The 26,314-nt window shown below is 37.9% G+C and overlaps 2 protein-coding genes across 6 annotated transcripts in view; both read left to right on the top strand.

Moving 5' to 3' along the window:
- The window catches only part of Kibra (WW and C2 domain containing protein kibra), a 125,119-nt gene extending 119,589 nt beyond the window's left edge, over positions 1-5,530 (top strand). For all 3 annotated transcript variants that reach the window (XM_076828176.1, XM_076828175.1, XM_076828177.1), the window contains one exon: positions 2,664-5,530. In XM_076828176.1, coding sequence (XP_076684291.1) covers positions 2,664-3,114 — 451 coding nt within the window. In that variant the 3' untranslated portion in view covers positions 3,115-5,530. The remainder of the gene's footprint in view (positions 1-2,663) is intronic.
- Positions 5,531-6,766: 1,236 nt separating this feature from the next.
- LOC143377172 (uncharacterized) overlaps positions 6,767-26,314 on the top strand; it is a 202,541-nt gene continuing 182,993 nt past the window's right edge. For all 3 annotated transcript variants that reach the window (XM_076828200.1, XM_076828199.1, XM_076828198.1), the window contains exon 1: positions 6,767-7,606. In XM_076828200.1, coding sequence (XP_076684315.1) covers positions 7,500-7,606 — 107 coding nt within the window. In that variant the 5' untranslated portion in view covers positions 6,767-7,499. The remainder of the gene's footprint in view (positions 7,607-26,314) is intronic.

Below are 26,314 nucleotides of genomic sequence, written 5' to 3'. Positions count from 1 at the left end.
TTTTGTGTCCGCGGCCGCCGCTAAGTAGGTTTCATATGTTAAAAAAACACCCAGTATATCTTAAACTGTACTATCTAAATCCACGCATTGTAGTGTATCAGACCTTCCTATTCCTTTGTACATCCTCTGCCCCCCATTTATTAATTTATGCTTCATAATATATTACATCCTATTTTTACCCCCCCCCCTCTCTCTCTCTTTCTCTCTCACTATTACACTCCTCTCTGATCCACCTGAACACTCTCTTCCGACTCCTCTATCTCCTGGTGCATCCTTCTTGTATTTCTGCATCATTACACCACTCATGTGCTACTCACATCTGTTAAAAGTTCACGTCCCTTTAAGTCCACCCTATCTGACTTTTTGCACAACAGATCTCCTAATTTCCTTAGATTTAGCAGGTCACAAGTATTTATGTCTACCTCGTTTATGAACATTCTCATTCGAAGTGGTGAGCGTTTGCGATGCTGACGCGCACTCCGCATGTTCGCGCTGTTCTGCTATGCACAATATTTGTGCTGTTATTTCCCATAGTAATTCCTCTGTAACACGTAACACGTCCATAATTTTCAAAAAATGATTCATACTAGCGTTGAATGTGCTCGTAGCTGTAAGCTACAATTTTAAAACTAGCGAACTGCATGAAGGGGATTTCTGGGGTCATTTACTGTATGAGAAGCATTATAACTCTCATTGCTATTTTTCACAAATTCACTGACGTATTTTTCCAGTAAATCGTCACAAGATAAGTCATTATAAATAGGATGAGTGCAGTGGCGGATTTAAGAAAAAAGGCCCAGGTGGCAAACGTTCTGAGAGGCTCATTTTTCGGGAAAATTAAAACGTAGTTTACTAAAACCGAGCAAGTATAGTGGTACGAAAAAAATGTAGTGTTCGGATACCTGTACCCAGTTACTCATAATTTTTTTCGGGAGTTGGGGCCCTGGGGGGCCTTCTGGGCAGGGGCCCAGACGGCAACAGCTCATCAGCCGCCCTGTTAAATCCGCCACTGGATGAGTAGCACCTTCATCATCTACATGAAAAGGCGATTTAGTGTGCTTATAATATCGTAACTTTTCTACTGGAGAGCTTTTTGCCATGAACACCGGCAATCCTGGCTCTGAGAACTGATGTCACAACTCTAATTTTGCGTATTGGAGGAATTAACTTAGCTTACCAACTTTTATTTATATTTACGGTAAACATGCTGTTTAGGAGACCCACCTTCAATGACCTTGACCTTGACCTTGACCTTGACATATGTTGTTAAGGTCACCTCCCTGAGTGACCTACAGAAGGTTTCAGTCATCGCTCGTTGTTTGTTAAAAAGTTATTAACGCTTCGTGTGTAGGTCTCGGTAGTTGTTTGGGGTCAGGTCTACTTAACGGGGAGGCCATCACTTTCTGAGAGATTTAAGATGAACAAAATGTGTTTGAACTTTTCCGAAATTCAGAGAGTGGACTTGGCGTTAGATTTTTTCGGGGCAAAGATTTTTCGCACTTCCTTGGAGGAGGAGAGTACCTCTCCTCTGTAAATTCGTCGGTAGAGGAGGAACCCTCTCTTCCTCCTCGAAGTTGAGAAGGGGAATGCAAATTCTGGTTCCCAAAAATTCTCCAGATCGATCGGTTAGTACAGGCCTGTCCAGGGATTTGCTCGCACGAGCAACCGCGAGTCGCTCTTGAAGGCACCGAGCCAGGCCCTTCGCGTCCCTCAAGAGCGAAAGGTCCCAATGGTGGGGCACAACCGTCGCTCTTGCCTTCGCTCGCAACCTCCCGCGGTTGCCCTTCGAAGGCAAGAGCAAAAGTTGGACGGGCCTGGGCTAATACGTCTCGTTCAGGGTCGCGGTTTATGACCGCACTGTCCCGTGAGTTGGCGGTGGATTAGCGAAAAATAACAGATTGTTCAGCGCGAAGATGGCACGTTTTCGTTTGTAGGGCCTCGCTCTTTTAGGGAAGCGTCTTCGACGTCCCTGAGCGAGCGATCCGCCGAGAGCGCCCGATAGCGCCCGATAGCGTCCGAGAGGGTGAGCGAGCCCACACGAACAGCGCGATCCCGATCGCTTCAATTATCGTCCGTCGAACGTGTAACACGTGTTTATTCAATCATAAAAGGAAACCGTTATTAAGAACGCGAACTGTGTTACGAGTGATTAGCCATCCACGCTCCCACAATCACGCTCTCTTTTCTGTGACTTTCTTGGAAATAATTTGAAACTCCTACACGTTGCCGTTGGAATATATGGTTAGCAAATGTTTTCGACCCGGGCCTCTAAAATATGAAAATATCAGTCGTAATATAATGAATGAATTTTCGCTTCGCTTTGAACTCGCTTGTATTCTGTAGGACGGAACTGTACACTAAGCGTCAAAACAGCTTCCCCTCGGAAATTTGGCAACGCCGCATGTCACTAGGCATAACTCAGCGGTTCTAGTGACATGCAACGTTGCCAAATTTCCGAAGGGAAGCCGATTCTAGCGCCTAGTGTACATGCAAAACAAATAGGCGTACATACAAATCCATGAAAGTGAAAAGTAGAGTCCTCTACGCATACACTACTCACTCCTACATACATACATATATTCTACTTGCATTTCATTATAGATTATGCAGTAACATTCTCTTCACTAGGAAAACTTTAAACGGATATTAACTTTCTGTTTCAGGGAAAAGATGGCTTTCTTTACACGCGTCAATCTCAATGTTCCTGTACTTCCACCAGAAGATTCATCGTACGTGAATACGTCACTACCATCCATACCGGGTGCTCAGCATAAGAGATATGCCTCGGAGCCAATAACCAGTGAATCGACGGTCACCAAGTCTGGTGCTCAAGCTGTTTCGAATCTGATTGCACGCTCAGATAGTGTTCCTAGCGGGAATGTGTCCGCAACAACTGACGGTGCCACCACTAACATCGTCACAAATTTGACCGAAGACGTCCCGGCAAACAATACGCAGAAATCTATGAACGCTAAAGGTCGACCTGCTGACACGAAAGTACAGTGCACGGAAAATGGTCAAGGCGAGAGCTTGAAGTCGTCCGAAGAGAATGACAGTGAAGAACCGATGAGGTACGAGTACGTGGTCGACAGGGTACTCGGCGTTGAAGTGTAACATTCATATATCTTCATTCATTCTTTACAATTATGAATGAGCAAAGAGTTATTGGAATTATTCAACGATTAACGTACCGCCGTACCAGCTCCACGATTGAAATTGTGAAGCAAAGGAATGGAAGGGAAGACAAAGGACTGCCATCTCCTTTGTTTATTTTGCCCTGTTCAAATTTTAGGTGCCATGCACATCGATCGAAGGGAATAGATGGTGGAGATTTATTCAAATACGTTTTAACGGAATATGGAATAATACGTAATGCTAGTGTGACTAGTACAACAAATGTTAAGAACTGTTGCTGATGTTGTTATTGTTATTGATTGTCGATACGATGACACGGTTCCGTGAGAAAAGATTGTAGGCATGTTTGAGGCAATAGCGAAAATGCGTAAATCAAGTGCTCTGTACATACGCGAACGTAAATTATTTAAATGATGAGATTTATGTGAAAATTATTTAATTAATCGATTCCATCGGGTTCCTCTTGCATCCCGGTTAATCCTGCGTGTTGCTTTGTTCGTTCCCTCTGCGTATCTGAGCACACAACACCTCACCCAGCAGCTGGACTGCGACTTGAAAATGTAACGGAACGAAAAGGAAAAAAGACGGTAAAGGGAGAAGAAAAAGGCTGTCGCCCTGGTTGGCTGAATTCTGCCTCGATTCCATTACTGTAATTTCATAATGTGTTCGCATTCAGTTCCGGATGCTTTTCTGCTCCTTGTTCTTCCAGGTATCGACAAATACGATCAGCGAGCGTTCTTATTATATTATGTCACGTTCAGTTCAGTTATTCCGTTTTAATTAGTACAATCAACATCGCGCGACGATGTGTGTTAATAACGTCAATTGCAACACGCGATATTAACTCATACATACAATCATCCATTCAACCATTCATCGTACATGCATAATGTTGGTGGAACAGATATAGCGACGTGGTGAAAAGTACCGCGGGGGTTGGAGAGGCGAAAACAATGGCTCATTTGAGAGCCGCGGTATCCACAGTTGGATAAGCATTTGAAATCTGTAGACCCCTTTAGTGAGTGACAAAAAGCACATTTTGCGACTTGTATCATCAAAGATATCGCTATGCACACCACTCAAGTGTGCCCTAAGTATGTTGCTATATTCTGTCCGCCAACCATACATACAAATATACATTTATTCGCACTAATTCCTTCTCTTAATGTAACTCGATAAATGAAGAATTAGATGTATTTATTGTCAATTATGAATAAAACAACAACTTAGATCCGTTTGTGTATTGGAATGTGCGCGTTATAAACAAAAGAAATATATAGATTGGACCTTTCGTGTTAACATTGCAATTGTTAAGCTGCAAAACGTATACTTTGCTTGTATATTGAAGATCATTTTATATCTGAAATATTGAAAATAGTTTTTATAACGACTTCTACCTAAATGTTTATCGCGACTTAAAGAAAAGTTAGTTCGTTGGCATGAAATTTATATTGTAGTAATATATATTTGTAGGGGAAGGACATTTAATCGTTTGTACAGCAACTCGTTTTAAAATCGAAATTAAGCAGGAGTTGTTAGAATTTCTTGCAATATAAGAAAAAAAAAACTATAAAAATTATATTAATAATGCTCTGTGGTACAAGTATTGAATTTCCTGGGTATGATTTCGTACGTGTATCGAGGAACCTGGTGGGAATTGGGTTTTTAGGGGAGTAGTAAGATCTTCGAGACAGTGAAAATGTAAATAATTTTTGTATATATGCATCGACAATCATGTTTACGCGTTTTCGAAGGAAATATATAAATACGAATTACATACATTTAAATAGATGTATGCGTGCGTGCATATACACGGCAAAGAAATTATGCGACAAATTTGTACGGTCCCTGAGAGTAGCGTATTTTTATTGTTGAAGGCAACCCTAACGAGGCGAGAATGGGAGTTAATTTTATGTAATGGGGCTACATTATCAGAGCACAGAACCTAATAACGCGTGTCTATTTGATTAACATGTCAATTTCGTAATGTATTATATAAGTGTCAGTGTGGCGTTGTGTCTTACTGTGTTAAATCAAGTATAAAAGCGATTATGTTGGCAACGATGATGATAATGATGACAATAAAACGTTGATAATACTGCTAATAACGGTAACGATTATGGCGACAACGATGACGGTAAGGATGACGACAGAGTGGTAACAGTGGTAACGACGTTAACGAATATGATAAAATACGAAACACGAATCATGGTACTGATATCGCTAAGAATAATAATAATAGTAACGGTTGTAATAAGTTCGTAATGAAATATACACATATATAAACACGTACATCCTCCGACAAAACAACCGCAGCATGAACTTGTAAGTAATAATAATATGATTAAATGGTAATGATTCGTATGATAATGATTAAACGGAAAAAAATACAGTATATTATTGCCATATTATTTTGTATCGACAATTTGTTTCTCTGACTTTTAAACAATCTACACATTCCTCTGGATTCCTGAACCGTTTACGCGACTATTGGACGATTGCGCGAGATTCAGTAGCACTCGCTGTATGTTCACCGTCATGGACCAACCGGGAATTTGATTTGCAGTCGAAGTGTCAGCACGTCAATGTCCTCGCTGTTTTACGGCATCTTGGCACCGAGGCGCTAAATTGCTGGTAAGATAGGTACGCCGCAAACAAAGAAGTAAAAGAATTTCCTAACCAACAGTAATCTAATCTCCATTCCATATAAGAGTAGACCTACGCCCCTACCGATTTGCGACCGATCTGCGCAGCTCCCGCGGATCTGACACACGCGATTGGTCCTAGCACTTTCCCTGCCGGTTTCGTACCAATCAACGGTTTATCCCTGCGCAGAACGAGTCTACTCTAAAGTGGAATGCAGTATAGAAGTGAGTGATTTTGGACGTTATGAGCGCATGACATCGAGCAAAATACTGCACATAATCATTGGCGTAACTAGTTAGGGGGCCGGGTGGGCCTAGCCCCCCCAAAACATGAAATGGCCCCTCCCTACAAACTATCAAAATAAGAGAAATACATTCGTCCGTTAAATAATCAATCATTTTTCATTGAGTTTACTCTTTGTTTTACTATTAAATAAATACATAGGTAAATGATTGTTATAAAATGTATATGTATACAAAGATTTCCTCTACCTATAAAAAAAAGAGAGGGGGAGGGGGAGAAGATGGGACCTGCCCCCCCCCCCAAATAAAAAACCTAGTTACGCCATTGCACATAATTAGCTAAAAATTAATTCAAATATAGTACTGTTTCATCTTATTTTTATCGCGTCGATCAGGCCAATCATTTAAAAGCGCATAAAAGGAAAAAGAATTGAAAGTATAGATATTTCGTTTCTACGCATATTAATAGCTGTGAACCAATCGTGTTTCCCTGCTGGACACTCACGTCAAGTTACCTGATCGACGAGTTGCTTAGAGCAGTCCCAAAAAGTAGTGGGGATAACTTGCAACCTTTACGCAGAGTTAGGAGCGATGGGGCCGCAGTGAATGGAGGGGGAAACACCTACAGGAGTGGTGGTTATGTGTGCATGAACTGCGCCTGCGTCAGTCACGCACACATTACCGCCGCTCCTGTAGGTTTTTCCCCCTCCATCACTACGGCCCCATCGCTCCTAACTCTGCCTTTACGGAGTGCTCGAAACGAATCTGCAGGGTTCTGTTGTAGATTTATTTATCGGATAACCTGTCACGGAGTGATATGTAACGGTAGGGAAGGGAAAAAGTAAGGTTCATAAACCTTACTTTTAATAACCACAATCAATGGGGGTCTGACACATTTAAGTAACGTGTTAGGTAACCTCGTCCCTTGATTTACGCGCAGTTACTGCCAGTACAAAAATGTACCTAAAAAACCGCTTATATTGTAAAAATATGTGTCTCACATATTTGCACAAAAACAGTAATAATGAAACTTCGAATAAAGAAATTAAATTTTATTCGTGGTCAGCACCGCACTCCAAAGCAGTTAACCTTTCCTTTTCAATTGCTTCAAATTCTCATCCCTAGAAAAAATATTCAACACTTCTGTTCCAGTTTCGTTGTAATAAGGATATATTTTCTGACCGCGTAAAATGAGATCGCGTGTAGAATGTATCGCGTAAACGGAGGGATTATTTACCGCGTAAATCGAGGGATGAGTGTATAATCGGTGCATGTAAACAATTAAAGCGTAGGGATGAGCTGCTTTCCAAGGCATGCGCGACGGTGAAAAAGTTGTGTTGGCGCGACGATTCGCAACCGTTTAGGTTTAGATTAGCCAGCCAGGTAGCATAGTAGGACCGTTGGCAGCGTAGTATATCTGCGTCTCTTTAGTAGAGAGCGGAACGCGCCCGGCGCAATGCTGCTCTGCGGTGCTTTATGTACGGTGTTGTCAGTTTCATTCAGTGCAGTCGTACATATCGTAATCATTCTTCTACAAATCTCGAATGTCTCCAGAGTGCAAGCCTCCCTTCCACCGGGAACTGGTCAGTTTCCTTCTCACTCGGTGTATATACAAATAAATAAGATCGTCAATGCTAATAGTTCTGTTGTCTCGCGTAAACAGTTGCGTCGAACTAGCCAGTTGACAGCAAACCCACATTTGCGGAACTGCAGAGATTAATTAAGGCTAACGCATATGTGGACGACCGAATAACGTCGTACTCGGTGTTGGCTTATTATTTTTCTCCTCACGCTTCCCCTTGTATTCTAGTTTCGAAATGTTTATGCTCTTCCCCTTTCGCAGTGTTGCGCCATGTAAACATTGAACGTACAGTTTGTGTCAGACGACTTTCAAGCAGTCCTCTAGCATCGCTGTAACAGGCGATAACATTTCAACGTTTCCATGTATTCTTTTCGATAAATCAAATTCCGCAGAATTATTGGTGCTTGTAAACGGGCAATGGCTTTAAGAAAAGTGAATTTCTAAATGCTCGTGCAGCAAAATAGAAAGATATTACCGAATATGATCATCGAATCGAGCGAGAATCGGCGTTTACAAAATATTACGATCTCGGTTTCGTTGCGCGTCGATTGCCCGTAGGCGCGCGTATCGATTGTTGTTCCGTTCTTCCGTCTTCTCAGACGCAAACATTTCGAAGGGCACTGTAGGTACATACGTATGTATTCGATTCGTACGGTGTACGGGCATCGCCATCGCCGGGTGATTCGCGAACGGAATTCGCTGCTTCCCACGTCGCGGAGTCCCACAAGCTTCCATGGGCTAGTGGACTACAACTACTCGAATCGATGTAGTTTGGTGTACTAGGGGTTTCAAGTGTGGTGCAAAAGACAGCTTAAGTAATTCAATAGTAGGCTGCAGGTGTGCGTCAACTGATCGATATTATTATCGGCGGCACGCTTCCCGGTACACACACACATACACGTGACTATTGCGATTTACGTAAGTACGCAACTCTATTACTCCCTAGTTCCTGGAGGATACGATGCTTCAGAATGTTTCCACGCAACCGGAACTGTCTATCAATTATAAATCGGTATAAATATTCGATGAAATTTCTAAGGGCACCAAAATTCAGAAGCAAATTTTGGCATTTCACGAGTTTGATCGCATATAGTATTGGGTTTAAAATGTGACATAAAACTGTTGATTCCTGTTCATATATATGGTCACACTTTGGCTATTCTCTTTGTAATATTTCTAATTAGTAGTTTTTTTTTACCTAAACTATGAGGAAAGTAAGGAATTAATTTGGAGCCCCAGTTTCTCCTTCTATCAGACATTTTTAATATAGGTACCTACGCACACTCACGCATTTACTTTTTTTTTGACACTGTGTACTTTCTTACATATAAGTATTTGCATGAAAAAGTATTAATTTCTTTCGGATTTGTGTAATAATTCGATAAGTGTTAATTCGACGTATTGAAGGAAAGATATATTTTCAGATTTTCGTTTAGGTATGTTTTTGGTGATAAACTAGCGATATCATTACTTTATTATCGCGCTATTGGTAGTAAACTTTTTCGTTTTGCGCAAGTGATTGGAGTGGAAAAAGGGAGGAGCATTTTATAATGTGCAAGAATGTATGTATGAGAAAGTTTAAGAAGGGCACGAATTCTAAACGGAATTGTAAAATCGCGACGGCCAATAATGCAATTTATTTGGATTTATCTTATGTTCACCATAGAAACACAGCTTCCTATCGATTTAACATCATCATCCAGGTAAAAGTACCCGGGATACATGTATGTATAAGACGAATCACTTAATTGGCATAGTTGTCTAGGTACGAAGAAACATTCGAAGAAAAAGTTGTCTCTTATCGAGTGGGTCATCATATGGTGGTGATTTCTCGTGCCCCAATGGAAACGAATGCGCATTTTAATATTGCCAATTCTTTTTCCGAATAGAACTGCATGTTTCTTTTTTTTTTTTATTATTATTCTGCGTATAAAAGTGGTGAGGTATGATAATACTGTCCAACAAAATTGAACTTTTTTTTCTGTTCTGTAACATTCAATAGCCGTTTCTTATAGGTTTTCGTGCGCTGAAAACGAATTCGCAAACCGTTTGTCACCATCACCCTCAGTTTTTGAGAAATACGATTTTAAAAAAAACTGCAAATTTTCAACTTTGAACATCGTTTCTGTCGAAACGGTAATAGTTATTCGGTTGGTTGTTCCGTCAAATTATTCTATGAACCTTCGCGAACACAACGATATAAGTTATTATTGAATTATAAGCATTTAAATATGTTTAAACAACGATCAAAGGGAAAAGGACACCCGAAATGCACCAATTTTTGCAGATATTTTGCTATATATTTCGAAAACTAGGGGTCTAGGAGAAAATTTAACTACTCCACGCGATGCAGCAGAAAATTTTCTTTCGAAAACCACTAACAGAAGTGGTGAGTCACGTTTTGTTTTCAATACAGAAGCGAAATAGTTTGGCAAAACGTGCGGCGCGGACAGTGGTAGTCACGCGCGTTAAGCGATTGTGTGACGCTGAGCGGCAGTGTATCGCGCGCCGCCGTTGACCACCACTGTCGACGCCGCACGTTTTGCCAAACTATTTCGCTTCTGTATTGAAAACAAAATGTGTCTTACCACTTCTGTTGATGCTTTCTGAAGGAAAATTTTCCGTTGCATCACGTGGAATGGTCAGATTTTCACCTAGACCCTTAGTTTTGGAAATAAATTTAAAAATATCTGCAAAAGTGGGTGCATTTGGGGTGTTCTTTTACCTTTGATCGATGTTTAAACATATTTAAATGTTCATAATGCACCCAATAACTTATATCGTTGTATTCGGGAGGGTTCATAGAATAATTTGACACAACGAGCAACCCAATAACTATTACCGTTTCGGCGGAAAAGATGTTCAAATTTGAAAATTTGCAGTTTTTTTTTCAAAATGGAATTTCTCAAAAACTGAGGATGATGGCGATAAACGGTTTGCGGAGACGTGTTCAGGGCGAAAAACTCTATAAGAATCACCCAGTGGATATTGCGGAACAAAAATCGTGTTGGACAGTGTAATCAGAAAATCAATGAATTTCTTCAACTTCAAACATTTCGTCCCATCTACCAAACTGTTATAGTTGTACAAATACTTAATTTACAGGACTTATGTTTCAGAGCATCGCGAATATTATGTTTATTGTGAGTATTAACAAAGTTTATTTCTTCGAGGAGACAATTTTTCAATCTATTTTCCCTAAATATTTATTTACGTTCATTTGTTATGCAAGAAATATAAGAACGGCTGAATAGACTGGATAATTGCATAACATTTGAATGGAACATTTTTTGTGTAAAGTATTCTGAGAAAAAGAGTAAAGCAACAATATTGTTCTTCGTGAAACAAATTCTCTTTCTGCACGATTTATTTTGATCTAATGCGTTTCGATAAAAAGTGACTCAAAAATCAGGCCTTTTTTCGCCTCTTTTTGGTCCCACGATTTTGCAACTGAATTTTATGCCAAACGATACCTTATGATGAGATATCAATCACACGAAATTTTCAAGTTGAGGTGACTATTAGTTTCTGAGATATGGGAAGTGAAAGAATTAATAATTTAAACAATTACTTCCAGAGGTTTTGCTGAAAGCTAACAACGAATTTGAACTTACAAAGGGAGGACACTATGAGGTAGACACCGATTTTGATGAGCCTTGGCACGATGGATCTATGTCGAAAATAAGTAAATAGGTGTCCGAGCGTTTCTACCAATGGGCCTTAATAATAGAGATATTTACATGGAAATTATTAAAAATTTCATAGTGGCCGTGGGGTTTTAATGGGTAAAAATCCCACACTACCCTGGCGCCCCCGGGGGATTCCCTTCTGGAGGCGTTGGGGTGCCTTTTGATTTCCCCAAGTTAAAAAAAAATTATAAAAAAGTAATTTATAAAAAAAAATGTATAAAGTATTTTTTAACGTGGAGACATCTTCAAAAGGCACCCGACGCCTCCAGAAGGGGATCTCCCGCGGACGCCAGGGTAGTGTGGGATTTTTACCCACTAAAACCCCACGGCCACTATGAAATGTTTAATAATTTCCATGTAAATATCTCTATTATTAAGACCCATTGGCAGAAACGCTTGGACACCTATTTACTTTTTTTTGGCATAGATCCAGCGTGCCAAAGCTCATCAAAATCGTTGTCTACCTCATGGTGTCCTCCCCTTGTTAGATTTTCAAAATTCACAAAAAAAATAATAAAAATCAAGAAACATAAATGCCTGTGTAGTGTGTGTTTTTTAAATATATCGCCCACCATATTGAATCGACCATTGTGAGTTTTGCTGACTGCTAACAACGAATTTGAAATTAGATTTTCAAAATTCACAATGACCGATTCAATATGATGGACGATATATTAAAAAAGCACCCACGGCACAGACATTTATATTTCCTGATTTTTATTTTTTTTGTGAATTTTGAAAATCTAAGTTCAAATTCGTTGTCAGCAGTCAGCAAAACCCCTGGAAATAATTGTTTAAATTATCGCGCTGACATAAAAGTCCGTACATCGAAGCGCATGGGCCGACGCGTTAACGAATTTTCACTTCTTTCACTTCCCACATCTCAGAAACTAATTGTCACCTCAACTTGAAAATTTCAAGTGATTGATGTCTCGTCATAAGGTATCATTTGGTATAAAATTCAGTTCCAAAATCATGGGACCAAAAAGAGGCGATTTCTTGGATCACTCTTGGCCCTTTTAAAAATCTTCCACAGAGGCGCTAGTTGCGAAAATATGAAGACTGTTTGAGTTTTTGTTACAATTTTTTAAAGAACTTTAATAAATTTTTTAAGATATTTCATAAATTTTGCTTGAATCTCATAGCACTGTACTTTAACATAAAAATTACGAAGTTAAAAAAAAATATTCTGAAACCGTGTTTTTTTACGTTTCAATTTTGTGTATTTTTGACCCGGTAGCGACAACCTGTGGGATGCGGCTCCCGCCGGGTTAATTTTAATTCTAAGAAAGAATATTTCTACGTACTTATCTAGGAAATTGCTTTGAAGAAATCCCAATTGGTTTACCGTTGGTACCTATTATTTTTACTGGTTTTCGTGATCTGAACACAATGCCCTATTTCTTCATATATACGGTACCTTTTTTTACCCGAATGTTTCGTGGCCGTGTCTATCGTGTAAAAACAGACTGAACTTATGTTTAACGCATGTTTGTAAACGATAAACGAGGCAATTCAAATTTTACATCTCGCGTCTTAAGAAGGCATAAAACTTTGGAAATATAAAATTATTTTTCTTACGATCTTGTAGTCTGACGTATAAACAGAAATATACAAGTGGTCCCGTATTAAAATTCGTATTTTAAGGGGGGGTAGTACTTTCTTTGCCCTAAATTTAAGCATCCTGTATGAATTTTTTTCTATATGAAATTGAAAAGCTAAAAAGGTGGGGTCTGTTGCAAATGAAAGATCACTGTTTGAAAGTATTAAAAGAATTTTTATTAAAAAAAAAGCGCCTAAGTTGGTCCCTCGCGGTAGAGTAGAATTGGGGAGTTGACAAAATTTTTAAAAGTGTTTAAAACTGTTCATTATGATAAAATATGCTTGGAAAAAAAATATTAATTTTTTGCTACACCTCTAACATGAAAAAAATGTAATTTTTATTTGAAATAAAAAAATTGCCGCGAAAACGCACTGCATGGTCACGTGACCATTTGTGACGTCACGTGCAGTAAACACGGAAAGTTGAGGTTAGGGAAAGTAAGGAGTGAATTTTTCTCACAAAAATAATGGCGAATAAAAATTATCATCATTACTGTGCTGTTCCCTGTTGTGGGAACACTTCGATACGTACGCCGAAGAAGTCATTTATTCATGTTCCGCTGGAAACAAATATTCGCAATAAGTGTATTCGGCAGAACAGAAGTCTGGATTTGTAGCGACATAGCTGACCACCATAATAGCGTCCAGTGTTGGTAAATTTGTGCTGTCACCTTTAACGAAGTTCTTTTCCATTGCCAATAATAATATATATATATAAGTGTCATTCGTCGCTATATATAAATCGCTGTTTACTGCACAATGACGTCACGCGCCGTGATTGGCGTTTCAGATCACATGACTCAGAACTTAAAAACGTCAATTTTATTTATTAAATTTTGGTAAAACGAATAAGTGTTTTATTAATATTTCTATCATTTTAGGTTTTTCATTAATAAATCTGTAGATTTCACTACTTTTCCCTTTTTTTCAAATACTGGCAACTCCCCAATTGCGGTGCCATAAATTCCGCCTTCTTTGCTTGTCTGAAACATAAACATAAATCAAGACATTAAAATTTATTACATTTTGCGGTCGTTGACCGAGCCGATTCTTCAATTTCGCATTTATTATAAAACAGCGGACTGTCAAAATGTAGGTATCGATTTTCGACACTGAAGCTGTAGGATTGACAGTCTGCCATTTTGTTTTAAATGCGAAATTTAAGAATCGGCTCTGTAAACGACCACAAAATGTAATAAATTTTAATGTCTTGATTTGTTTTTATGTTTCATATAAGCATAGAACGCGGAATTCATGGCACCGCAATTCTACTTTACCACGTGGGACCAATTTTGAGCGACTATAGCGAGGGGAGGGAGGTGATTTTTTTTAATAAATATTCTTTTAATACTTCCAAACAGTGATCTTTTATTTGCAATAAACTCCACCTTTCTGGCTTTTCATTTTCATATAGAAAAAAATTCATACAGAATGCTTTATTTTCGGGCAAAGAAAGTACTATGCCTCCTTAATAATGCAGTACACGCAGTTACTACACGTGTGTAGGAAATTTCTATACAGAGGAATTTATTTGGACAAAGTGGTCGATCTTCTTAACCCGGCGGGAGGCGCACCCCATATTGTAGCACAGGTTGTCGCTACCGGGTCAAAAATACCCAAAATTGAAACATAAAAAAACACGGTTTCAGAATATTTTTTTAACTTTGTAATTTTTATGATAAAGTACAGTGTTTTAAGAATCAAACAAAATTGAGAAATATCTAAAAAAATTTATTAAAGTTCTTTAAAAAATTGTTACAAAATCTTAAAAAGTCTTCATATTTTCGCAACTAGCGCCTCTGTGGTAAATTTTACCCAGTAGCGCCTCCCACCGAGTTAAGGTGCGTCTTCACCAGCGTTCGCGAACTGCTCACGAACAGTATGGGAATTAAGGAGGTTCGATACCGGAGCAAAAATAATGAAAAATCTTTGAAAAGTGTTTTGATCTAATGTCCAAAGTGTAGTCCGCATTGTGTTAAAATTTCAAGTCGATTGACAGCACGGTTTATGAAAAAATTGAAATCAAAGTTGCGCTTATACACAGGCTGTTATGGGAGAAGCGATAAAATTTCTATAAAATGTTACACAGAGTCCTTAAAAATAGTGAGAAAGTCCTAAAAAATGTTGCAATGAAAAGCTTAAGTATTCCTATGAAATTCTAAAAAAAATTTGGACATTTACCGTACGGTTTATTAGATAATTGAATAAATAGACAGCAATGTGCTCGTATTTTTGGAACTGCCTGAAGGAACTGTTTGAAACGTGGCAACGCTGTACGCCAGGTAGTCATCTATACAGTGTATACTTGTACAAAGGATACAGTAAAAATTTGTAAAAACACTACCAAGCTGTAAACATGTATTTAGTAATTTGTTTAAAGGAATAGAAGGATAGGTTCTGTTCCCGAATTGAAACACACAATAACCTTCAACGTGAGTCTTTTATTCAGTGACTTATATCTGCTCAAACGTTAAGACTTGTTGAGGTCAGGATGAAGACTGACGTCTGCCCGACGCACAATTTTCCGGCAAGACGCGCGCGGGTAGAAAACTCCTCCTAATTGGTTGACCCGATGCCGATGTCAACCAATCGGTATCGTTCGGACCCCTAAATCGCGCCACCTATTTCGCGCGTCTACGGCGCGCTTCCACCATAGCGGGGGTGAAATTTGGCGGGAGAAATACTTCTGGTAACGCAGCAGGATTTCCCCAGACCCCGAGGTGCGTGACGTGGCCGGTCGCAGGCCGCCGGCCCCGCACCGTGGGCCCTACAGAAACTCAAGGTTTACGATACCCGCAATAACTATTGAGGCCGTAAACGAAAGTCTCTAAGAAAACATGCTTTGTTCAAATCACGAAAAGAACGGAAAGCGGCTTACTCAAAAATAGTTTTGCTGGCGCGCGTGTCATAAACCATGCCGACCATCTGTGCGCCAAATGTTCATATTTTGCCGTACCGATGACCGCTACATGTTGCGACGCCACAAGTGTAAAGTGGAAAGAGAAAAAAAGATGGACGCAAAGCGACGTTGCCGCATTTCGCTCGCATATTTTACGCTACTTTTAATGAAAATATTATATTTCTAACTGCATTAAACATACTTTTTGTTTAATTGAATTCCAAAAGAAAATATGTAGTAATAATTTTATTAGGAATAGACATGTAAATAACATTTTTGTCTACATAATTTTTTTTATCTAAGATTGGTATCACTGCAGAGCTCCCATGTATAAGCATAGGCTTACCCCTCTCGCCGCCTGCCCCGCAAGTGAGGTATCGAACCTCCTTAAGTTTCCTAAGAATCGTCTGTTCGCGAACTGTTCGCTAGTGAGGACGCGCCTTCACACGAGCGATGGTTATAAAAAGTTTGCGAACAAGTTGCGAGCATTGTTTGCGAACAGTGTTCGCGAACCGTTCGCTAGTGAGGACGCACCTTTAGTAAATGTGCATACTGCGAAGTATGTGAAATTAATAAAAGTAAGCTGGAAGTCAGAGAATAGGAAAAGCTGTCAGGCACTGTAACCGTATTTCTCTCGGAACGCGCTATTAAACACGGTGACCACGATAACTGCGAAACAACTCGACCAATTATCTTTACATTTGCTATAGATATTGTTTATAGCCTGTTGCATGGTGTCACGAGCGGATTTTTAATTATTAATTACGTTGAATAGTTTTTAAAAAAAGCGGCAATGAATTTATCACGAAAAGTCAACGTAACAAAACAATTAATCTACCATTCTCAAGTAAAAAATATTGCATAGTGTCCTCGTGATTTGAAAGCTACAAGTATATACCACAAAAATATATTTTGGTTTATCGTTCCATATCATTTCTACGGATGGTAGAATGGTAACCGTTTTGACAGGCGCAGAGTGAAAGGGTTTGCGAGAGCGACAATAATAGTATCTATCAATTTTTACTATTTCTAAATTCACTGTATGTGAAAATGTTTGTCGAATATTCTTTTTCACGTATATTACGAACAAATAATATCACCTTGCACTTTGTGGTTTGTATATACTGTTGCAATAAAACAGATTTATTAAGGGGTTATACCTAGTCAGGCGGCCGAAAAGAGGCGAATATTTGTGAATTTTTTTTTAACAAGCGGAAGCATATATTTTTACAAAACTGTTTGCGCTTAAAAGAGCAACATTTAAAGAACATTTGGTAATTTTTTCGTAGAAAAATATTTACGTTTATAATAAAGTAACAACCGACATACAAGAAGCATTTTTAAAATTTTGATTTTGCGGTGAGCACTGCCATTCGGAACTAGATTATCTAAAATAAAAAAAAAAACAAAAAAGATTTGGTTAGCATAGTAATGTATCCTCCGATGTTAATCCTCCGTTAGGAGGGAATTTCCGAAACATTAATTTAAAACAAAATGGCGGCTACTTAAAGTTGAAATCCTGTTTTTTTTCGTGCAAAAATCCTGCGAAAAAAATCATGATTTCAACTTTAAGTAGCCGCCATTTTGTTTCAAATTAATATTTCGGAAATTCCCTCCGTTACTCGGAGGATACATTAATATGCTAACCAAATCTTTTTTTTTTTTTATTTTAGATAATCCGGTTCCGAATGGCAGTGCTCACTTCAAAACCAAATTTTTAAAAAGGCTTCTTGGATGTCGGGTGTTACTTTATTATAAACGTAAATATTTTTCTACGAAAAAATTACCAAATGTTCTTTAAATATTGTTCTTTTAAGCGCAAAAAATTTTGTAAAAATATATGCTTCCGCTTCTTCAAAAAAAAAATCACAAATATTCGACTCCTTTCGGCCGCCTGACTAGGTATAAGCCCTTAAGGGGTTAGCTACCTTCAGGAGGTAGAAAAAGAATCAATTCTTTGGCAATTTATTTCAGAATGTACATGCATATATTTATGCAATGGTTTTTGTATTCAGATGAGGGATACTTTAACAGGTTTTTATATTATGTTTTGGTATAAAAAAATATTGAGTTACTGGAAAATTACAACTGATTTACCGGAAGCTGTTTTTACACCGGTGACCACGATTTCTCCAAAACCGCTTCACCAATCTTTCTGAAATTTTTTAGGTTTCTTCTAGACCTTCAAATCCAGTCTTTAATCGAAGCATTTGTTTTTCCAATGCATAGTTTTTATTTTATGGGTGAAAAATGAGTATTTCTAGCTAAAAATAAGTTTTTTTCATCAATAAAATAAAAACTATGCATTGGAAAAACAAATGCTTCGATTAAAGACTAGATTTGAATGTCTAGAAGAAACCTAAAAAATTTCAGAAAGATTGGTGAAGCGATTTTGGAGAAATCGTGGTCACAGGTGTAAAAGCAGCTTCCGGGAAATCAGCTATAATTTTGCAATAAGTAAATACTTTTATACCAAAACATAATATATAATAACCTGTTAAAGTGTCCCTCATCTGAATACAAAACCATTGCATAAATATATGCATGTACTTTCTGAAATAAATTCCCAAAGAATCGATTCTGTTTCTACCTCCTGACGGTAGCTAACCCCTTAAGAAAAGAAGACTGAATACAGAGTGTGAGTAGCCATAACTTTTTATACTTTATTTGTGTTTCTGCTTGATTCGTGATTCGTTCTAATACAATATATTAAAAAATGCTACAGTTCCATTTTTAAAAACAGAAGGTACCATCCATATCTCTGGAATAATGCAGGTAAAGAAGCTTTGGTTTTCGGAAATTATCCACACTTAAATACATAGTTCAACTTTTGTCTACAAAAACTTTTTTGTAAAGTTGAAAGAAAGTCCTGAAAGTTCACGACGATACTCGTGGGACACCTTGTATTATTACCATGACGTTGTAATGATCCATTCAAGATTGTTAGAATATAATGTTTATTTATTCAAGAAAATAAAAGTTACACAGTCGAACGTCAGTATAATAATGATAATAAGAACTGTATAAAACTTAAACTAAAAGTAATAGAAAGAATACTGTCTTTAGCGCGATACAAGTTATCCCTTTGGAGGGTTTTCTCGGACTGAGAAGCGCAGGGGTCGAGAAGACCGTTTTCCCCTCTTTTGGGTCTCCTGTAGCGAAAGAAAGGAAACTCATAAGTTACCGGGTCCTTAAAGTCCCTGACACTCTAACTCTAGGAACAGTCTATCGTTGTACATATTCCAACAAAGATTAATACATTCAAGGGGCTGATTGTATTGAAGTTATCAATATTGTGTGCATTACTTACTCGTCTAAATCTACTGCACTCACCGTACAATAGTATCAGCGCGTTACTTTCTGCAGACACGCTAATCATAAAATTGCAGAGGATAGAGTGTACGAAATTTGTATGATACTTCCGAGCCGGAAGTGCAAACGGACCATGAAATCAGGTCGCCCTAACAAAACAAAGAAGAATAAGCCTGTACGTGCAGGAAAAAGTAATATGACGGTTGGAAAGCGAAATTCTTAAAATGCTTGCAAAAAGTTCAGCTTTGTGGAGGATTTGATCCTTCGAAATTCCATGATTTACTGTAAAACATTGTTGTAAATTAAACACTTTAGGTTAGAGATCTTTGACAGAAAACTGCACTTTGAATGTGCGAGTTTGTTAATAAAATTTGGTGGTCGCACAGAGACTGCTCAGTGGGGATTTCTAATGGATCTCAGGGTGAAAACAGAATCAAATTGAAAATGAAAAATGTCACTTTGAATTTTGTTGATAATACTAATAATTGGCTGTTGACTTTAATAGTGGCACATAAAGTACAATAGAATCTTCATATAAAAGAATTTTCCAAGTTTTCACGAGTTTCCAGTTTAGTTAAATTAACACAAATAGAAACAGCAGAAGTAAAAAAAAACAATACAAGAGGAAGATACTTTAAAATATATATCTGAACTCCAGAGCCATATTGTATTAAGTCGACTTTTTTTAAAAAAAAAATGACATTTTACATATTTCCGAAAGGGTGAAAAATTTGACAGGGGAAACATGTAAAATGTCATTTTTGAAAAAGGTCGGCTTAATAGACTCTGGATCTGAGGTCCACATATGCGTTTTATATCTTCCTAGCTACAAAATCGTACACAATTTTAAAAGACTTAACTCACTTAACACGTCGAGATAATAGTTATCTTATGGCTCTGCATTATCTTATGTGGACTGCTTTTTTTTAATACCAAGAGTACTGAAAAAATTGTGAATAACGATGTTAAGGAGGAACACCACAGTGACGGCCGGAAAAGTAAGCTGTTTTTAAGAATTTTCTTCAGGAATAATTTACAGTTATCATAGAAAATTTGATCAGCGGCCGTAGCCGTGATGGAAAACACCGGTTCTCGTTAGATCACCGAAGTTAAGCATCACGGGGCGGTGTACTGGGGAAAGATGGGAGACCGACCGACCACCTTTCTCCCAGTGCGATGCTGCTGCTGGGACCCGAAGGAGAGAGGAGGGAAAAAGAGAATGGGACTATAGTTCGTTGGGCAATATAAGCAAAAATAAGCTTGAAACGCCATCTTGCTTAAAACACAGGAAAACCAATAAAACATAAAACATAGAAAATTTGTATTACCTACCTTCATTAAAATGTCTTAAGAGACTATGAAAAAAATAAATAGAAAAACATGCATAAATTTTAATATATTAATTCATCTTCTAGACCCCCCACGCGCGGTGGTCGAATGTGTAACTATGGATCACCAGGTCCGAAATAAAATTTCATTTTTTTTTATAAACTATATGTGTAGTTTCCATGGCACGTACGGTTTCTTTGATTGAAAGCAAATTCTTTGAAATACGCTCGAAAAACTGTCCATCTTATTCGCGGATTTTCGAAACTTTTCTTCTAAAGCGCAGCACTTTTACAAAAATAATTTGTTTAAGAAATGCGTACGTATAACGGAAAGTACACTCATATAGTTTATAAAAAAAAATGAAATTTTATTTCGGATCTAGTGTTCCATAGTGACACGTTCGACCAGCGCGCGTGGGGGTCTAGAAGATTAATTAATATATTAAAGTTTATGCATGTTTTTCTATTTATATTTTTTTACTGCGTCTTAAGACCTTGTACTAAACGTAGGTAATACACATTTTCTGTGGTAACTGTAAATTATTTCAGGAAAAAATTCTTAAAAATGGCTTACTCTTCCTGCCGTCACAGTGGTGTTCCCCCTGAACCCGTCGGCAGTCGCGCGGGTGTACCCAGTACACGGAGGTCAGTTTTTGGCTGAAAAAAACGTTTTACCGTGATGTATTTCACCCAGCACCCCTATGTATTCTCCCAGCAGACATTTTTTGCATTATGCTACGTACTTGTCAGGTTCAAATTCAGTTTGGAAGTGTGTCTGATTGAATGCAAACGAAAGTATGCCGCGTATCCTGCCGGAGAGCGCACCCGTGTACTCACAAAGAGTTTCCCAGGTGTCCGCCTCCGATTGCTTTGATTTTTGGATATGTTATATAGGACCGAAATAGTACATTGCGTGACAAGGGAGAGAAGAAAGCGATTCCGACGAGCGGGCAGCATTTCACGCGAGGCACGATCGCGTCTCTCCCGTGTCACGCACAATACTTTTTTCAATACCTGCACGAAAGGTGTGTTATTGATAGCCTGCAAAAAAATATGCATGTTCGATTGCTTTTTTTCGATTTATTTCCAACAAAATAAACTAAAAAAACTGCTTCCGATAATGATTCTAATTTGTGGTTAGCTCGCCAGTCCATAAATTTGTTGTATTCTCCCTGTCATTTAAGAAGGAACCCGTTTCGCGCATGTAGAATGAGCGCATTGGCTCCGAAAAAGCGTTGGTGGGGGAATAGCCAATAGTCCCTTCTCCCGGCACCAATGAGCGTCAACCTGCGCAGAACCGATTTAAACTCGTCGGTCGGCAGGTTCCTTCTTAAATGACAGGGAGAATACACCGTCTCGTACCTTCCTTTTGATTTCGACGCAGCAAATTTACCTCAATCGCTTTTGCAGCTTCTGCTACTTGGGGGGGGGGGGGTGGGGGGGGGGTGGGGGGGGGCGTGTGGTATCCCGTATCGCTATCACTCTCATTATTACTCATTTTATCTTTTAAGGGGAGGTTCCGGTCTAAAAGTCGATTTTTTTTTATTTCGTTTTTCGAATGTTCAACATTTTAGGAATACGTGTTTAAAAGGATTGGTTGAAATTCGTAAAATTCCCGAAGTTATAGGCATTTGAGTAGCGGCAAATGCATGGGCAACAACCGGCCACTCGGTGCCCATGTAAAACTTTAAACGCGTTTTTCTCGAAACAGTGTTCTCAAAACGGTGGGCCCTATATTTCCAAAAGTTATTAACCGATTCGACTAAAACTTTTTTTATTTTGAAGAACATACTTCCGGCTAGGGGGGATACCAGAAAAAAATACAAAAATTTGAAAATTTATAATTATCAAAGGCGTTGAAAGGATGGCAAATATAGGGAACAAGTGATTTCAAACTTCAAGTGTCGTTATTTTCTAGAAAAATGCCATTTTTATAATTTTGTCTGCCCCCCCCCCCTAGCCAGATCTATATTCTTCAAAATAAAAGAAGTTTCAGTCGAATCGGATAATAACTTTTGGAGATACAGGTTTCACCGATTTGGATCAATCTGTTGACGCCTTGACTTTAACGAGTCCCCAGTGCCGTCTGCAATGATTAATTATAAAACAAAAAATATATTTCTATAATTTAAGACATCCTTAACACAATGCAAGAAAATCACATTAAATTATATATAGTAGTTTTTCTTTAATTAATTCCTAAAGATCACCTATTTTTTGGGGCTCTGGACCGGAAGGTCCCCTTAATAAAAAGGGGTACTGTAACAGTTGTAATATCAAGATAAAACACACATGATCGATAACGATTAGTCGAACAGTTGCATCTTCATACCACGGGGTAACCCCAAACTCCAGTTTCCTTGGGAAAAAAGTAGAAAACGCGAATACGTCTGAAATTTGCCATTTTGCTCCCGCTCAGCAGGCGTAATAAAACACCTATTTTCATGCAGGTGTTGAAAATAAAAAATATATAAAAAAAATTTATGTTGAACAATTTAATAAAATCGTTTAACATAAATTTTTTTATATATTTTTTATTTCCCAGAGGAAAAGTTTACCCTTGTTTTTACTACATTTTTGTACAAAATGTTTACCCTAGTTCCCTAAAACTAGGGAAAAGTTTACCCTAGTTTTTACTACATTTTGTACAAAAATGTAGTAAAAACAAGGGTAAACTTTTCCTCTAGGAAACCTTTTTTCACCGAAAATTTATATGGATCGAAAGCACGTATCGAACAACATGCAAAAATAATAATTTTGAGTTTAGGAATCTATTCAGCAAAAATTTATTAAGTGAAAGGGACTGTGAAATATTGACGTATATTCTAACCCCTAATGTGACCAACTATTATGCTTCAATTTGAATGGATCCTTTTTTTTTAACCAATACTATACAAAGTAGGCCACGGGCCTGGCACGGTCGCATTGGTGAGTATAATCACAGACCCTCAGATACTAAAAACGCACCTCTTCCTACTTTTCCTGGGAAAAAATTATTTTAGGTTATGCCCAAACTCACATCGGTTCGCTACCATGCTTTACGGCTTTACGCGACCGCATGCGCTCCCCCCCCTCCCCCCGCCCCCGTTAATCTAGCCCCAACCAATACTAATACTCTGGACAAATTAGAAAGTGGAATGCGTTGTTTCGGAATAAGTCAACCGAAATACTGTACAGAGGGCAGGGAGTGCAGTATTTATTTAAATACTTAAATAGTATTTCGAAAATACTTTACAATACTTTTTTTTACATTTCAAACAAAATTGTCCTTTTATGTTATATAAATATAAAAAAAAGTATTTTAAAGTATTTTCGAAACACCCTAATAGCGAATTCGGTAACTCGCACTGACTTTGCACTGGTGCCAAAAAATGACTTGAATTGGTTGATTCTTATAGAGCTATCTTCGTTTCTAGCAGAAGCAACCAATCCAAGTCATTTTCTGGCACCAGCGCAGAGTCAGTGCGAGGTACCGAATGCGCTATAAGTATTTTATGCTGTCGAATCATCCTTCAATGTAGCCGTTTCGAAAAACAAAGAAACTACACAATAAAGGTTAACAAATATGTCAAAATTTTGCATATTTTTCGCCCCATAACTTTTCAACGAATAGATTCCTAAACTCAAAATGTTATTTTTGCATATTATTTGATACGTGCTTTCGATCTATATAAATTTTCGGTGAGAAAAAAGGTTTCCAAGAGGAAAAGTTCACATAAAAACTAAATTGAAATGCACTAAAAACTAAAAAATAATTGTTTTCTTGTACTTGAATTTTGATGGTGTTAATATCACTTTAAATAAAATCGTGGGGCACCATGTGCAGCAGAATACATTTAAATTTGTTTTCATTGAAGACAAATACGAAATTTGCCAAGAAACAGGAAGAAATGCAAAAATAGGGAAAAAGTTGAAAATAGGCACTCCCGCTCTATCGCCTATAACTTCCTTATTTTTGCATGGACTTTACTCAGATTGGGCTTGTTTTCTTCGTAAAGGTGCGCACTCTACGTAAAAAAATAAGAAACTGGACGTCGCATGATAATTTCTATGTCTACCAGGCTATGTAGTGAATTTTCGATTTCAATTTCGGCCCCAAAACATTACATTTTTCTTAAGTTTCGCTCTATTCCGCTTAAACTAAGTCCGATTGGAAAACACTGTATTAAAAAGAGTTGTATGCAATTTAATTATCTATAATTTAAGAGTCGTCGCGATCAAATCGGTCAACTCTAACGCGAGATATGGCCAAAAACGTCGGGTCGTCTTCTTAAAAAATTACCAAAATATTCATCGGGCGATATCTCAAAAACGTGTCTATAGGATTTCGTCTCATCTCGATTTCTGAGTTTAGGGGACCACCTTACATAAGAATTTCATAGTGGTGTGTCGATCAAAAATAATTTTTTGGGTTTTGTAAACTAGTGTAATTTAGTTTGATCTTTCATTAGTTGTGACATGAAATCGGCCCCTTGATCTGACAGTATAGTTTTGGGAATACCGAAATACGTAACAATTTTAGTCAGAACTGCTGCTATTGTTATGGCTTCGTGATTAGGTATTGCTTCTGCGAAACTAAATTTCGTTAGGTCATCTTGCATAGTTAAAATGAATTTATTACCAGCTTCGGTCAAAAGTAGCAGTCCTACTATACTCCCTGTCATTTAAGAAGGAACCTGCCGATCGACGAGTTTTAAACCGGTTCTGCGCAGGTTGACGCTCATTGGTGCCGGGAGAAGCCACTATTGGCTGTACCCCCACCAACGCTCTTTCGGAGCCAATAAGCTCATTCTGACATGCGCGAAACGGGTTCCTTCTTAAATGACTTCTGGTATACATCTAGGTAAAGCTAACCTTTTGAAGGGTTGTTCCGACGTGCTTGTGATTTCCATGGGCTGTTTTGTAGGTTTCAAATTTGTTTTATGGCACGACGGACAGACTCTGACGTACTTCTTAATATCTTCTTTCATTGTATCCCAATGATAATGTTTTTTAAATTTTAGAGTAAGTTTTGTTGAATCCGTAGTGTCCCGAAAGTGTACTGTCGTGGTTTTCTTTTAATATTTGTCTAATTTGTTCAGCATTCTGAAGTTCTATTCTACTACTATCATATATTTTAATCTCATTTTTGGAAAATACAAATTTTAACATATTAGCTAGACGCGTTGAATTTATATTATGTTTTTCACCTGGAGGGATTAAAATGAATGTTTCTTCCTTAATATGGTATCTCACATTTATTAGGCACTCGAATACGTTTTTTAATTCTATTTTATCGAAGTGCATGTGTGTAGGAAATAGTATGTAAACAATTTGACCTTGATTTTCTAGTTTGCAAACACCATTTGTCGTGGGAGTGACTTTGTTAATGTCAAATTAATCTGAGATATATTTTGAATACTGATTATTTTCATTTAGATCCTGAGACCAAAATAGTAAGATGGGTTTTTTTTTTAGTGGTGAATTTGTCTTTTCTTGATTTGTGTTTTCGAATTTTATAAAGTCTTCATAAGATCTTTCAGTCCTAATTTTTATATTAATTTGACTTTGAGTTTCTGCTGTCAATCTGGATAATCCGCCTGCATTTGAATTAATTCTGCCTGGTTTGTATGTATTTGATTTGATATTGATACTCCACAAGTCTTAATCGCCATCTAACTAGCCTAGAAGATGGATTTTGACAGTTAAAGAACCATTGTAATGGCCGTTGATCGGTATATATTATAAAATCTTGTCCGTATGAATAGGGTCTAAAATGTTCTATTGAGCTGACTATTGCTAATAGTTCCTTTTCGGTCGTTGAATAATTTTGTTCTGATTTGTTGAAAGTTCGAGAGTAATATGATAGGCAAGTCTGCATTATTTTTTATTTTCGATAG

Source organism: Andrena cerasifolii, chromosome 15, assembly GCF_050908995.1.
Source record: "Andrena cerasifolii isolate SP2316 chromosome 15, iyAndCera1_principal, whole genome shotgun sequence".
NCBI lineage: Eukaryota > Metazoa > Arthropoda > Insecta > Hymenoptera > Andrenidae > Andrena > Andrena cerasifolii.
The sequence above is the reverse complement of the archived record's forward strand: the minus strand, read 5'-3'. Positions and strand labels throughout refer to the sequence as shown.